This window comes from Mandrillus leucophaeus, unplaced genomic scaffold (genome assembly GCF_000951045.1).
Source record: "Mandrillus leucophaeus isolate KB7577 unplaced genomic scaffold, Mleu.le_1.0 Scaffold926, whole genome shotgun sequence".
In the NCBI taxonomy this organism is placed as follows: domain Eukaryota; kingdom Metazoa; phylum Chordata; class Mammalia; order Primates; family Cercopithecidae; genus Mandrillus; species Mandrillus leucophaeus.
Genome location: NW_012110097.1, coordinates 900923 through 917390, shown reverse-complemented (window position 1 = coordinate 917390; position 16468 = coordinate 900923). Strand labels below are relative to the sequence as shown.

Below are 16468 nucleotides of genomic sequence, written 5' to 3'. Positions count from 1 at the left end.
ACCTATTGATTATTTAGAAATGATATGTTTACTGTTCAAATGTTTGGAGAATTTTCTGTTATGGTTTTTGTTGATTTCTAGTCTAATTCCATTATGATCAGAGGATGTAACTTGTATGATTGCAGTCATTTTGCATGTGTTAGGGTTTATGGCCCAGAATATGGCCTATCTTGGTCAATGTTTTATGTACCCTTGAAAAGAGTATAGATTCTACTGTTATTGAGTGGAATGTTCTGTAAATATCCATTAGATCCAGTCGGTTGATAGGGTTTTTTACTTGTGTATCTTTGCTGATTTTCTGTCACCTAGTTCTATTGATTATTGAGAAAGAAGTGTTTAGGTCTCCACATATAATTCTGGATTGGTCTAATTTTCCTTGAATTTTGTCGTGAGTTTTGAAATCTGTTGTTAGACACATATACATTTAAAATTGATGTATTGCCTTTGTGAATTGACCCTCTCACTGTGTAATAATCCTTCTTACCCTCTGGGAATTTTCTTTGCTCTTAAGTCTACTTTGTCTTGTATTAACTTTTTTTTACATTTGTGTTTGCATGGTATACGCTTTTCTATCCATTTTCTTTTAACCTACCTACAGGTATCATTTGAAGTGAATTCCTTATGACAACGTTTTCTTGTGCATGTTTTTAAAAATCTGTTGTGACAGTCTCTATCTTTTCCTTGGTGTGGTTAGATCATTTACATTTAGTGTAATTATTAATGTTTGAATTTAGTTCTAACATTTTATTGTTTGTTCCGTCTTTCCTTTTTCTTCCTTCCTTCTTTTGGGCTATTTTTAACTGGTTTTAGTATTTTGTTTTATTTGTTGTGTTTTTTACTATATCTCTTCATATAGTTTTTCTCGTGACTGTTCTAGGGATTATAATACTTTCTTTCACAGTCTAATTAGAATCACTATTTTACCTTTTTAAGTGGAATATAGAAATCTTATGACTATATAGATCCTTTTAACTCTCCCATTACGTTATAGTGTCATGCATTATGTTTACATAAATTGAAAATCTCATCTCACGTGTCATAATTTTTGCTTTGCTTTTGGCTAATAAACATATCTTGAAAAACTTGAGGAAAAGAGCCTGTAATAGTTTTCCATATACTTACATTTTTCTTACTCTGCCTGCATTCCTGATGTTCCAAGCTTCTCTAGAGTAAGTATATGGATAACTATAACCATCATTTCCCTTTTTTCTGAAGAATTTCCTTTAGCCATTCTAAAGATCAGATCTACTGGCATGAATTACCTTAGATTTTCCTTTTTATCAGAAAATGTCTTTAACTTCATTCCTGAAGGATTCTTAAACATCGGATGTAGAATCCTGAGTTGACAGGTTTTTTTCTTTCTTTCAGCACTTCAAAAGTGCTGTTTTACTTCCTCTGGACTCAGTAGTTTCTGATGAGAATTCCACAGTCATTCAAATGACTGTTTCCTTGTACATGATGCATTGTTTGTCTCTAGCGGCTTTCAAGACTTTCTCTGAAGCTTTCAACAGTTTGATCATGATTTATCTGGGAATGAATTTCTTTGAGTGTGTCCTGTTTGCAATTTTCTGGGCTTCTTAAATCTACAATTGTGTATCTTTTGCCAAATTTGACAAAATTTTAGGTATTATTTCTTTGAATTTTTCCCTGTACTACACTCTTTTTCCTTTCTGTAATTCCAGTGACATAAATAGATCTGTTGACTTTGTCTCACATGTTCTCTTTTTGTCTATTTTAAATACTTTGATTTCTGTTGTTTGGATGATTTTTTGTTTACTTGGCTTCAGTTTTATTGACTCTTTTCTCAGCATCTCCATTCTACTATTGATCCTATGCAGTACAGTTTTTAATTTTGGTTATTGTATTTTTCAATACTAAATTTTCTACTTTATTATTCTTGATAGCTTCTATTTGTGTTTTTTCATTTGTTTCAAGAGTGTCTTCCCTTGCAGCATTTTTATAACAGCTCCCTTAAACTTTTTGTCAGATTATTTCAACTTTTGGGTCATCTCAGCCTTGGCATGCGTTGATTATCTTCTCCCTGGTGAGTTTATTTTTCTGATTATTTGCATGCTTGGTAATTTTGGATTGTATCCTGGTCATTTTGAATATTATAAGACTCTGGGTTTTATATAAATCCTACAGATGATGTTGATATTTTTGTTTTAGGAGGCAGTCAACCTGGTTGGATTTAGTTAGTTCATAAGTTCTGACCAGCCTTCAATATTTGTTCAATTTTCAAACGCTTTGCAGTCCTCTTAAGATCAGTCCTTTTGTGCACCACTCACCAGCCAGTTTGGGAACTGGCAGTGCCTAATTCTTACATCAGTTCTCAAAGTCTGTGGCTTAGGGTCAGATCCACATGTGCACAGGCGGGGAAATAGACAGCTCACCTGAACAGGTGAATCCAGAAATTTATCAACAACTTTTTGGTTTGCTCCCATGAACTCCTTTTCCTCCACAATCTTCTTGGCACTTTTTAGTTCTCAGGGCTCCCTCTTCAGTCCCCTGGACGGACAGCTAGGGCTTTACCCCACTCTGCTAAACTCTTCCTATTACTAAACCTCAATCTGGGTCCAAGCATCAGGAAGACAGAGGTAAAAAGCAAAGACATTTCGCCCACCTCTTAGGGGGAGCAAACCTCTTCCCATCAGAAAGGGACCATTTCCCCTTCACTGGTTTGGGCTCCTGTGACCCCTGTTGTTACCCACACCACAGGATTGCTTAGGGAGGAGCTGAGGTTCAAGGGCTCAGAGATAACACCAAAAAGGGATGATTCCTCACTTGCCCTGAACATAGTTGTCTCAGCCCATTTTCTGCTGCTATAACAACACTGCTGTCTGGGTAACTGATAAAGAATAGGAATTTATTGGGCTCATAGTTCTGGAGGCTGAGAAGTCCAAGAGCATGATGCCAGCATCTGCTGAGGGCCATCCGTGGTGGAAGGCATCCCATGGCAAGCAAGCATGCAAGGCAGGAAAAAAAGGGGCCAAAGTCCCTCGATAACCAATTCCAGCAGTAGCAGCCTTCATCCATTCCTGAGGGAGGGGCCATCATGACCTCGTCACCTCTACACTGTCATGGTGGCAGTTGTTTCCAACACAGGAACACATTGAAACCATAGCAGTAGGAGATGCTCTTCCTTCTTCAAAGTGGATTAGAACCCCTAGGAGGCTCCCCAGCTGTGCTAGGCTCTGCCTCCAGGGCTCAGGCTGTAGTAAGTTTGGGCTGAGGACAACAGAGGGGTAACCCAGGAAGCCCATTCATCTTTTCCATGATACTTGAAATTCTTATCTTCTTTCCAAGGCTGCCCACTACTACTGACTCTTCCCAGCCCTCACGTAGCTGCTCTGTGCCTTCTGTCCAGGTTTTATAAAGACATTCAGTAGAAGAAACGAGTATGGAGTGCTTGCTTCATTTTACCTGGAACCAGAATCCCCCTTTCCCTCCATCTTAGTGTTTCAGGTTAGTTTATTCTGGCTGCTTTTGATGGCCAGGCAGCATTAGGCCAGATAGCTGTGACTTGTGCCAGGGACACCAGCTCCTGGGGATCCCCCTTCCAGGCCAGTGGCTGCTACACAGGGACGTCCTGCAGGAGCTGGGGCCCTGCTCTTTCTTGCTCTCTGTTGTTCTTTGTTGGCCATGGCCACAGCACAGCTACTGAGATGCTCCCCAGACACAGCCCCCCAGGTAGCACCTGTGTGTATGGGCCTGGGTGTGCCCCTGCTAGCTGCAGCCTGGCTAAGGAAAAGTCCCAAAACCTGGGCTGCTGAAGGGCACCCCTTCCCCCCAGGAAACCACATGGACCTTAACAGGTCACCACCCAGGGAGCTGTGATGGTAGAGGGAAAGGAGACTCCTCCTCAAGAACTTGGAAGCATAATGGTCTGCCTCCCAGGGAAGAGACCCTCAGTGCTTGTCTGAGCCCTGATCTCAGAGAAGGCCAGCTGCCTGGCCAGCCCTGCTGTTGACGGTGCTCTGAGCCTGGCTATGTGCAGTGGATACACAGGCGTGTTTGCTGTGTGCAGCGGGTACACAGGCGTGTTTGCTGTGTGCAGCGGGTACACAGGCGTGTTTGCTGTGTGCAGCGGGTACACAGGCGTGTTGGCTGTGTGCAGCGGGTACACAGGCGTGTTTGCTGAGGTGGCTCTTAGCAGATTATCACAGAGGAGAGATGGACACCCAGGATAAGGAAGTGATGTGTCTGAGCTCGGCGGTGGCAGACCCAGGCTGGTCCCGGTCTGTGTCCTCCTGCCGTACTCTGGTGTGTGCTGTCTTCCTTATTGGAGTTAGGTTTGGCTGAGTTGGTCCAGGTTCAGGTGTCAGGCCTGCTCAGAGCCTTGAGCTCCACTCCATGGTGTGGCATGAAAACACCTTGCGTAAAAACCCAGTGTCTGTGAAACAAAACGATTTCTCCCGTGACCAGCATTAGAAAAGGGCACCCAGACCCTTGGCGGAGGATGCACAATGCAGGCAGAGAGTTTAGAAAACAGTCTTCTCTGGGTGAAGCAGTTACGGGTGCACACATTTTTTTTTTTTTTTTTTTTTGAGACAGAGTCTTGCTCTGTCCCCCAGGCTGGAGTGCAGTGGCACAATCTCGGCTCCCTGCAAGCTCCACCTCCCAGGTTCATGCCATTCTCCTGCCTCAGCCTCCCGGTGCACACATTTAAATAGCTGTCCAAGCCGAAATGAAAATAGCCATGTCCTTCAGATGCAGAGACTCCAAGAAGCAGGTCCTCTCCCTTGACCCCAGCCACGGAAGCCCAGCCCAAGGTACCCAGCACCACAGGACAGGCAGGAGCAAGTGTGAGTTTGGGAAGGAAACAAGGGAAGTAAGGGGTAAGAGAGAGGAACATCCAGAATGTGGCATTCGGAGGCTGCGTCATAGAGCCCCCAGGTCTCACGGCTGCTCTCTGGGGAGGCCCATGGCTAAAGAAGGCTGCTGGGGGGCATTGTTTTTTGTTTTTTGAGATGGAGTCTCACTGTGTCGCCCAGGCTGGAGTGCAGTGGCGCGATCTCAGCTCACTGCAACCTCTGCCTCCTGAGTTCAAGTGATTCTTCTGCCCCAGCCTCCCAAGTATCTGGGACTGCAGGCGAGCACCACCATGCCCAGCTAAATTTTTTTATTTTTAGTAGAGATGGGGTTTCACCATCTTGGCCCGGATGGTCTCGAACTCCTCACCTCATGATCCACCCGCCTTGGCCTCCCAAAGTGCTAGGATTACAGGTGTGAGCCTCTGCACCTGGACCAGAAGGCTGCTGTTTTAATGGTTGCCCCTTTGGGCCACCTGAAGTGATTGTGCCAGCTACTGAGGACTGATGTGGTCACCTCAACCTCAAGAACTTCTGTTTTCCACATGCGTGAATGTCTGCGAGTGGATTTCACTCAATTTTAGATAATGATGCTTAACAGCAAGGGTTGCCCCTCTTCAAAACAGGTGTTGTTCAGCCATGTGATTTCACATAGGCTGAGGTTAGAAGCACTGTGCTCTTTGAGAGCTGCTTCAACTAATTACTGCATTTGTTCACTGCAGGGTGAAACTGAGTTTTCAGATACATTTGTAAAATCAGGCGCCTGATTGCTAAATACTGCATTGTTTGAGCTATACTTCCTCATATGTTGCCTGGTACGGACCAGTTAAGAAATGGTTTCCCATGAGAAGCTGACAATGAAGCTGAACGTGTTTGATAAACTCTGTGCTCATCTATGGACATATAATTGTTTTATTATACGACACTTTTACACTTGGAAAGAAAGGTGCTCTGTAATTTGGCAGCAATTCGTCAGAGCAGCACTCGAGGCTGGCGCTCAGATGAGGCCCTTGGAACCGTGCCATTGTTTCTCGGAACTACTCTGCACTCCGGTTAGGTTTGCGCACACCTCCCTCATTGCACTCCGGTTAGGTTTACGCACACCTCCCTCATTTCATTCCTACAAGTTGAGTAAAGTTCCAGGCCGTTCTCCCAGAACACCTAACAGAAAGCACGGAAAACAAAACCACCAACTCTGCTTCGCCAAGGAAGACGGGAAACTGGCCTCTGCTTCTGCGGTGTTGACGTGCTGCTTTCATTGTTTCTTTTCCAAGACAGCTGTCCCAGAAATCTCTTTTCCTCCAAGTCAACAGCAGGCTACCTCGCTTTGCTTTGCTTTTTTTAAAAGTTAGGCATAACAACAACAGCAACCATAATAATGATTAACAGTTTGATTTCAAAACGCTTTCTGAAGAAATGACAGTAAACAGAGTGCATTTGCCCAAGGAAACCCCCCAGCCATCAGCCGGTAATACAACTGCATGTGCTAATGAACCCGAAGCTGTTAATGTGGTTTCTTCAGTTAAATTGATTCATGAATTTTGAAGAGAACATTATCTAATGAATTTTCTTTGAATAGAAAGCAATTAAAAGGACAAATCAGTCTGATTAACCCCAAAGTCACCCTCCTGCCACAAATGGTGTACAGTTTGAAATTATATCATAAAAAACTAGAGCACATTTGCTATCTTTTTGCCCTCTACTAATCCATGTAAATTAATGAACAACAAAGTTAATTTCTTTGATGACCCTTTTCTAGTATCACCTGGATTATGCTGATGTTTAATTTGCTTAATGTTATAATAAAGACTAAACAGATTTTTTTTTCCCAGTGAAGTGATTATCGTTCCCTTCAGTTAAGAAGTGATTTTTATTATTTAACACACATGTAAGGGTGTGTGTCCTTTAAGAACCAAATCGCACTTTGCCAGCTTGGCACCAAGTGTAATTAGTGTTCTTGTGGACACACTCGGAACCTCGTTCCTGCCCGCGGAAGCCTTCCCTTTGTTGCCACTATTGAGAAACTCCTGTCCCTGGAGGGCTGAGCCCCTGCGATGGAGGACGTGGCTCTGTCTCCAGTGCTCCTGAGCTGCATGTCCCGCTTGGAAAGACAATAGGTACTGATTCAGACCGGCCTTCTTCACGTGCCCGGGTTTCTCTCCTGCCAACACCACTCCCAGGTAACAGTTCTGAAACCTGGAGGCAGAGGGAGAGAATGTTCTCCTGCGATTGCCGCCTCATTCCTGCAGCAGGGCGCGGCACAAATGCAATTGGATGTGGTTACTCAATTTAAATGGGAATCAAGTCATTTTATTTTTGCAGCCCCATTCACTAAAGATGCCTGTAGCCAAGGTCACCGCCAGCCCCTGCGTACTGTGGTGCTTGGCACTCCGAGCAGTAGCTGGGGGAATCCCGCGCACGGCTGGATGTGGACAGCCAGCATAATATCGCAGCCTGGCTTGTGGCTGCTTTTGCCTTCTTTGTCCCAGTTGAAGTTGGAAATTAACCAGCAGTACAAAAGATTTCCAAGTAGGCGGGCAGCAGGGACTTCTGTGCGCATTAATTGAACCATGCGCTCACTTACACACGCCCAGTCGCTAGAAGGGTGGCACACGCAACCCCGCGTGGAACACGGGGTTGGAGGGAAGGTAGAAAGAAATTGCAAACCTGCAGTGCCAGCTCCAGGGATGCCTTCCAAGGGGCCAGCCTGCGTGGTGGCCTGCCACACGCTCGCGTCTCCTTGTCTGGTGACATGGTGGTGGAGCGGTGCATGGAGGCTGTGTTTTAATTGAGTATAACACCTCTATTTGTGTCGATGCGTTTCCTGTTTTGGGACTAGCGGCTATTTATATCAGAGCTGCTGAAGCCATTTGTCCAAATAACATCATCCTGCATTCTTCCTTTCAGAGTCGTTCACCAGACAGGTGTTATGGAAGCTGCTGAAGGTTGTGAAATTCGGAGAAGTGATTTCTTACCAGCAATTAGCAGCCCTGGCAGGCAACCCCAAAGCTGCGCGAGCTGTGGGAGGAGCAATGAGAAACAATCCTGTGAGTTCTCGTGGCACGGGCATGGCTGTGGGTGGCGGGTGCACGCAGGCGGCAGGGTGTCATCTGATCCCACGTGTTTCCCCAGAAGGCAGGCTGTGCTGCTGGGGTGGGCAGAGGGGCAACATCTGTGATAGGGACCATTGTGCCAGATGCCTCCAGAAGAGGCAAGGAGGCTACCCCAGCACCACACTCCTGGAAGCTCCCCCACCCCGGGAGCACGTCTCCACTGCATGAGCTCCTGGTTGTCCCAGTGAGCAGGAGAGGAGGGAGCCTAGAGGAGTGGCAAGCGGGCACAGGGGGCCCCACCTGCTCACTCAGCAGGTGGAAGTGTTGGGTACCAGTTTTATAGTCCACACTCTTCTGGGTGCCCAGAGTACAGCAGCTAACAAAACAGACAAAAAGGCCTACCTGCGAGGTGCCTTCATCCTAGCAGGATGGCCGAGCAAGGGTGCACATCCAACCCCATCTCTCTGCGGGCTGCAGTCCCCCTGAGGCCCAGGGCTCCCTGGGTCTCAAGAGCTAAAGCATCACATGGGAGCACACAAGGCGGGAGGCCTTGCAGCATGGGACGAGGGACCTGGACCACACACACCTCCTGTCTCAGCAGGGATGGCACCCTCCCCAGAGCCCTTCTGTGTCCTCATCCTTCCCACGCGTCTGCAGTCAGGTTTCACTGAACTCGAGGCTCCCAGGCTATGCAGCCTCAGGCCGTGCTCCCCAGAGGACAAGGCCCAACCGGGACACAGCACGGGTGAGCAGCATGGCCTGTGGTGCCTGGGGGCAATGTGGGTGCCCTTGCTGTCCCATCTCACAGCACCCGGGCCTGGCAACTGGGCCGCAGGCCATCTGGCATGAAGGGGGAAGTCACACACAGCATGCCATGTGGGCGTGGCCAAGGCCACGCGTGCCTGTGTGGGCAGGAAGGGTGCTCCCATCTGCGTGGCCCATTGGGAGAACCCACACAACCTCGAGAACGCCCCTGGAATATTCACCCAGTGAGGGTGTGTGTCACGTTGGCAATGTCTTCTCCCGAAAGCTCTGTGAAAGTTTCTAACATGACGGAAGCATACCATCTGATCAGGGAGCGAGACATGATCACTCCATCATGGGATGGGAAATTACTACATCAGATAGGCCTCGCTTTTTGAAAAATTGCTGTGGCTTTGCTGTCTGTTTCCAAAACTGTTTCCATCCCTGCCCACAGCGGCAGAGGCCGGCGGGTTCACACCACAGCCTGCGGCTCCTGCTGCCCGCCGCGGCAGCCCGGGGGCAGAGCCTCCGTTTCTAGGAGAAGACAGTTACGTAGACTTTTACACAAAACTGCATTGTTAGTCCGTAAAAAGCAAGTCCGGTAGGTTTGCAGTGGATTTCATTGTCGTAATGTGCGCCCTAATCCAGGTGAGCTTTCTGCCCTGTTAAAATATCCCAAATATCCCAGGAGGGAGATACCACAGGGACAGCCACCATCCCCCCTCCTCCATCTCTTCCTGTCCTCAGTGTTGGTGACAGTGGCTGGTGGGTGCAGTGGGCCTTTCCTTTTGCACCTGTTGCACGTTAATTGCAGAGTCTTCAGCTACAGTGTCGTAAAACATCTGCACCACGCCGTAGGGGTCTGATTTTTACGGCACGTTGGGAGGTGTTTCTTAATCAAATTTCTGAGGATGGCTTTTGACGTTTCCCAGTAAAGCTTAACCTACATCCCCCTCTGGAAGGCCGCTGTCTTCTCCCCGGCTCTGAGTCAGTTTTGAGGTGTTCAACCTGATGAAAAGGCAACTCAGATGCCGTTGTGTGGTGGCTCCGTGTAGGGCCCGTGAGAACTGTGGATGCGAATGGGGTTTTAGGGGTTCTCTTCCTGCATCAGTGCAGTGACTGTTTCAGGCAGTGTCTACTCTTTGTGCCCTTTGAGGAGAGTAAGTCCTTGTCTTCTCCCCGCTGAGGTGGATTCTGCTCCCTGCGTGCACACATGGGAAGATGGGAGTGGTGCCGTCGGTGGGCACCGACTCTGCTCGCTCCCTCATGTGTGCAGCTCCCCTTTTGCTGTAAAGACAAGCTCCACTGACTGACGTGTGCAGCGTGGCAACACTCTCCCCCACCAGCCTTTCGTGACGCCAGCAGTTTCTCACTCTGCAGTGAAGATGCCGTCGCTGGTTAGCAATCCTGCTTGTGGCGATATTCGGAGACATTTATTGTTCTGCAAACCAGCGTGACTCTCTTCTGCTATTAATCTCTATGAGTGTCTCTGTTCCAGTATGACCTCAGTCACTGCAATGTATGAAGTAGTATCACATGGGTTGTAAAACCCTGATGTGTAAAGTCCACACATCGACACCCCGTCACATGGCAAAGCCAAGACTGGAGGTGAGCACAGCATCAAGCAGGAGGGTTCTACAAGCACCAAGTCTTGCCCTTCTCAGCGTCCACGTGCCTCCTGTGCCGAGGGCTGCCAGGCGGTGGTGGCCTCCTGCGGCCTTTCTGTGGGCTCCACCGTGTGCAGTGACCTTCAACCTGAGGAGGAGGCTGCAGCAGGACTCACGGCTACGGTGCCCACAGACGCCTCAAATTATAGCACAGATATGCCAGAGATATTCCTGCAAGAAGCCTTCAGCTACATAGTTTACTATCATTCAGGTTGACAGGCTCCCAAATTCCCATTAGAAACCTCATTAGAATGGGCTGGGAGGATGAAAAGGTGACCCAGGGACTTGAGGGAGGAAGAGCCCTGGCCAGCAGTGAGCCATCGCTGCTGTCAGTGTCCTCAGGATGTTTCCCTTTGGCGCTGACAGCCGCGTCCCAGCCGGAAGCCTGCACACATCCACTCCAGCCCAGACGGTGCATCGCTGAGACTCGCTCATTGAAAACATCCCTTATATTCAGGCTGAATGGAGTGATTGTGCATTTAAGGGGGGGAGTGAAAAATGGACTTGGAACGTTAGGAAACATCGTAAAGCTCATTGTGCATTAATTCCTTAGGTGGCTTGCAATAAGCAGGAGCACATGCTGGTTCATATTACTGCATGTGCTGTCGGCATGGGTTTCTCTTCCCCAACCAGAGTAAGGGATGGCTTTTGCCATGCAGGGGTTTCCTCTATCCTAGGAGCTTGATTTCTCCAGAATTTTCCAGGAAGGACTCACCAGCCAGTGTAAGGTGGTTGGTCAGCATTCCTGGAAGGCTGTCTCCCCAACCCAGCAGGAGAGGATGGTCAGTTTCCCAGTATATTGAGTAGAAAACTCCTTACGGCCCACCCCTCCACAAAGCACCCTTCCTCTTCATCCTCAGACAGAATTTGCTAAATGCAGTTCAAAGGCAATCGATACATGGCACAGAGAGTCTCCCCACCTTTTTCTAAACAAATGCATTCCTGAGGAGTTAGTTTATTCACAGATTGCCATGAGCGTTAATGACCCCCCGAGTCTTGTTCTGCCAGTCACCCAGATGGCTGCTGATAAAGACTTAGCATCATGTTCTAAGTGTCAGGGTTGTCAGTGGAGCTGAACCATTTGACCAGAAGAAAAAAACGCACAGGGAGCTATTGATTACAGCTTCTCGGTGTCACTTGTTCACCAGGATTTAGGTATTGATGAGGCTGCAAGTGAAAACAAGCTCTTTCCCTTGTGGGCTGCTGCCCGGAAGAACAAAGGCGAAGTTGGAAAAAATATTCAGCTGGTACCAGAATCAGAGGGATTCCATCATTGATTGAAAGGCCCCTTCATGTTATTTTTGTTGGAAACAAATCTATGGGTTTGGAAGTTTTATAGCATTTGAGAAAGGGGCCGCATAAGTGATGGATTCGCGTATTGGATGAATTAGATTTCACAGCATGAAGATTTCAATGCAGCTGTGATATTATGAGCTTCTTGGTTATTGATAAAAATTACATTTTATGCAGCACATGCTTTAAAGGAGAGGACATAGAGGGTACGGATCCTTTGAAAATGTCCTTCGGGCCCCGATACATTTCAGCAGGTTTCATTATTTTAATAGTCTGAAACCTGCCACCAAAATTCACACAAACAGAAGCAGCGTTCCCTATTTCTAATGGTAAAAACAGTGCCTATTTGGTAAGTCAGCTCTTCCCCATCACAGCATGCTAAGGTGAGGACTGGTCCTAGCCGTCGGGGTCACTGTTACTCCATGCCGTCTGTCCTGGCCTCTGCATTGATATATAGGAAGAGGGAGAGGGAGACGCGTTTATTTTACTCATTTTTATAATTTCATAGCTCATGAAGAGGGAGAGAAGAAAAACCGAAGCTCTGCTGTGAAGTCTGCTGTCAGGCAGGAAAGCTGAATTGGTGCCTAAATGTTTATAAACCGAGACTGAATTAAATGCCTCCCTCTTTATCAGCCAAAAAGGTGAATTTGTATTATCTGATAGTGCCCTCACAGCAATTATTAATGGCACTGTTGTATTTGATAAAAATCGTCCATCAGGGTAAATATTCCATCCTGGAGATTTCCTGTGACTCCTTCCGGAAGACGGCTTCTCGGCTGTTCCAGAACTTGGCAGTTACTACACCTCACTCTATTAAACTCAACGCTGGAAACAGTCAGCCCTCTGCCACCTGCGTGTTCCCATGTCATAGTCGTCAGAAACCTCTTAGACTGCGTCATTGGTGCATATTACCATGGTGACCCAAACTCATCGTCAAATCAGGACGAGCTGCGTGATATGTGGGAAGCCAGAGCCCCATCTTGCAGCCATGTCATCTGCCGGCACCGGCTGCCATCCCACAAGGTCCCACCTCAACAGTCCACGTCAGGGAGGAGCAGTGTGGCGCGTGGAGCCATGCAGGAGAGTGATTAGAGCCCCTTCTTTGCCACTTAGCAGCCTTATGAACTTGGGCACGAGACTCCATTCGGCTGGAGGCTGACAGGCCTGGTGGGGCCTTGCAGGGGTGATGAGGGCCATAGCTGGGGTGGAAGATGCAGCAGCATCAGGCACAGGCATACCTGCTCCCAGGGGCTTTAAGCCCCCTTTCCAAGGGGGGCTGGGGCTTCCCCCACCTCCCTCAGGGATGTGTGTAGCTGGGCCCCACAGAGGGCCACCCAGCAGATGAAACCTGTGTGGCAGGTCTGTGTGTGGCAGTGACACAAGCTGTCTGCCCCGAAAGCCTCGGGGGATGCAAGGATAGGAATCACCTCCCTAGGAAGCAGAGGTGCCCAAGAAATAGAGCTTGGAGACGCTGGACCCACGCCCCCAGCTGCTTCCTCTAAAAGCTCACCTGACCAGTAACTGATGGCTTTGTCCAGTTCACTGGCTTTGAAGGGTGGAGTGTGGGGAAGCTGGGCATGGGCGGAAATCATCTCTCTGTTGAGCTGGGGATACGTGGAGAGAAAAAGAAGAGTGGAGTCGGAGTGATACCCAGGGGTACCCAGAGTGATACACGGGGGTAGCCTGGACATACCTCATCCTTGGGATCCTGTAGGAACGGCTGTTTTTTCTCATCAGGGTAGGACGCTGGGAGCAGGGCAGCCATGTGTGAGGGCCCGGGGAGAGGCCCCAGGTCTGCAGCATCCATGTATGGGCCATCTGGGTTGTGGGGATGAGTGGGCTGCCCTCCAGCTCAGGATGCAGGAGGAAGGGGGGCCAGGCAGTAAGCAGTCCCTAGTCATCTCCCATGTGCCCTCCACATGTCGTGCCAGCCAAGAACCTTCCAGAGCAAGCTTGGTGCCCTTCCCCCTTCCTCTGGAGCCTGCACTGGCTCCTATGGTTATGCTCATTGGCAGTTTACCTTCTTCACGGAGCAGTCACTGTGATGCTTTGCACGGTGATGAGGCATGTCCCCCAACACATCCGCCGAGATATCCTGGCCCCTTAGTGGCTGCCCACCCATGCACCTGCGCCCCAGGTACCATGAGCTACTTAGGGATGAAGGCCGTTGCCTGGGAGGCTCTCCGGCCGATTCTTGCCTTAGAAATCTGTGCAAGACTTCCCCACATGCTCCTGGGAAGCTGTTCTGGGGAAGCTCTTCACAGTAACTGCTTGTTGGAATGCTTAAGCACATGGCCCTGGAGCCCCTGGAGTCCCCTGCAGTGGCCATGCAGGCTGTGTGGCCATCCCTGTCTGCCCAGGCAGAGGGGGACAACCAGAGAGATGCCCACATGTTACATCCCTGTCTTCCACTTTTCTGAGCCAACTGAGAAATGGATAGCAGACCTCAAGATTTTAGCTTTATTAGGATAAAAGCAAGATTGAAGGGGGCGGGTGGGGGGCCAGTGGCATGGCCATGGTGGCTTCCCAGTAATTGCCACAAGAATTACACTCACCATCATTGTCCCCTCTGGCTAAGCTCAGGCCCCCCAGCCAGGGCAGGGGCTGACAATCTCAGAAGAGATCAGGGCGCCCAGAGCCCTGGGGCAGACAGGTCACCTGCAGGAGCCCTAATGGTGCTAAGATGGGCGTACCCCTCTTCCTCCCTTATCGGTGGTCAGTGACTCATTCTCCTTTGTGGGGGTGAGAGTGGAGGAGGCCAGCACCAGCATGGAAACCAGAGGCAGGGGCCACAGCACCTGCCCCCACCCACCACAGGTGGCTCTCAGAGCTTCAGCCGGACAGTGGACCCATGGAGCTCCTCCTGTCTACACAGCTCGGGCAATGCCAAAGGACCAAGGCAGAGTCTCCCTGAGGACTGCACTGAAGGAGGCGCCTGCCCCTCTGGAGGGAACAGGGATTCCCTTCCCCTGGTGGGACTGACCATAAAGAAGCAGTTGGTAGGCAGGATCCGGGGCCTGTGCATGGCCGCGTGGTTGTGGTCCTCACTCTGGATCAGCCCCTATCAGCACAGGGCATCCTGAGTTTAGGTCAGCCACAGATCCGGATCGTGCTGGCTCCAGGCTAGGAAATAACAGGTTGGGCACTGCCGGAGGCCCCAGGAGGCTACAGCCAGAGGCCTGTCCCTGGCGGCATGGGAGCCACGTGGGAGTCACTGCCTGCAACTTGGAGCTCTCTGGAGCCATGCCCTCACCCTTTCAAGGTAGTGCCAGCCCTGGCCTCACGTGCGGGATGAGGATGGCAGCATCTTGAGCTGTGGGTGAGTTTGGGTGAACGTGCAGATGGCACCTTGAGAGCGTCGCTGCCTTGGGTCCCTGGGTGGAGCCCTTTTGACCGTCGCTGCTTCCTCTTTGGTTGGGTGGGGGCAGTTTTCCTTGTGATGCAAGCTCGATTTTTGAAGCTCCTCTGCTAGTTTAAGACAGGTGTGTGCTCAGCATCACTCTCAGGTGAACGGCCGGACGACAGCTCTGTCTCCCCGAGCTCCTGAGTGGGGAGGCTGCAGCAGCCTGTGGGAGGGCTGAGGGCAGGGAGGGGTACTGGCTCTGGGTCCCTGCTGGGACCCAGTGGAGGAGCTGAGCATGCCCTGCCCCCAGTGGGGGTGACCAGGGAGCTTCTCAGACCTCTGCAGGCACCCCAAGACTACAGAGGGAGACACATCCCGCTCCTGGGCACCGCGTGAGGCAGGGGTTGGCCAAGTCCTCCTGTCAAGGGCCAGAGAGTAAATATGTTGGGCTTGGCAAAGCAGCCACAGCCGGTATGGAGAAAAAGGCGTGGCTGCGTTCCAGTAAAGCTTCATTTACAGAAGCAGGTGGTGGGCGGCATGGGCCCACAGCCACAGTTGGCCGGCCATGGGCTGGAGAGGCCTGTGCAGGTACGGTCTTCTCTGACGTTTCCTGTGATGCCAGGGTGGTGTCTGGGGAGCGTTTGAGAGCGTCACATACCACCAGAACTTGGAAATGTAGTTTTCGGTTTTGTAAGTGAACGTTGTAAATTACTCACCGGGTGAAATTCAGTTTTCTCCTCTCAAATCTTGGCATAAAGTGATTCTCTGAAGATGCCCCACTCCACCTCAGGGCATTCGTCCCTCCCCCAGCCCATGCCGAGACCTCCAGGGACTCAAGGGCCTCAGGGGAGGGGGAGTTCATGCTGAGACATAGCTGGCACCCACCCATGCCAACAGCCTGCCCCCGGCACGGGCCCCTGCTTGGTGGGTACAGGACTCCTGTCAATCAGGGCCTTGGCCTTGACCCCAAAGACCTCCTTGTCCAGATCCCTGGCTGACAGCGGCTGCCTCCCTGTCTTCCAGGTCCCCATCCTCATCCCGTGTCACAGAGTGATCTGCAGCAGCGGAGCCATGGGCAACTACTCCGGAGGACTGGCCGTGAAGGAATGGCTTCTGGTCCACGAAGGCCACCGGGCGGGGAAGCCAGGCTTGGGAGGGAGCTCAGGACTGGCAGAGGCCTGGCTCAAGAGAGCGGGGGCTACCTCGGGCTCCCTGCCTGCTGGCCGAAACTGAGTGTGTGCAGTAGGATGAATGTTTGAGCGACACACACGTGTAACACTGCATCAGACGTGGGTCGTGGAGGCACCACGTATTAAAGGAGGTGACAGTGTCCTGGGAACAAGCGTGTCTGCCCTCTCTGTTTCCGTGTTTTCCAGCAGGATGAGTTCAGACGCCCGCGGTCCTGCACACATTTGTTTCCTTCTCTAACGCTGTCCTTGCTCTATTTTTCATGTCCATTAAAACAGGCCAAGTGAGTGGGGAAGGCCTGGCTCATGTTGGGGCCACAGCCCAGGATGGGACAGTCTGGCACCATCAGGCCACAGACGGCTGCCACAG

At 50.1% G+C, this 16468-nt stretch overlaps 1 protein-coding gene across 1 annotated transcript in view; it reads left to right on the top strand.

The window, feature by feature from the left end:
• The window catches only part of MGMT (O-6-methylguanine-DNA methyltransferase), a 64867-nt gene extending 48617 nt beyond the window's left edge, over positions 1-16250 (top strand). The window contains exons 2-3 of the mRNA XM_011970043.1: positions 7719-7858; positions 15935-16250. Coding sequence (XP_011825433.1) covers positions 7719-7858; positions 15935-16144 — 350 coding nt within the window. The 3' untranslated portion in view covers positions 16145-16250. The remainder of the gene's footprint in view (positions 1-7718; positions 7859-15934) is intronic.
• Positions 16251-16468: the final 218 nt, after the last annotated feature.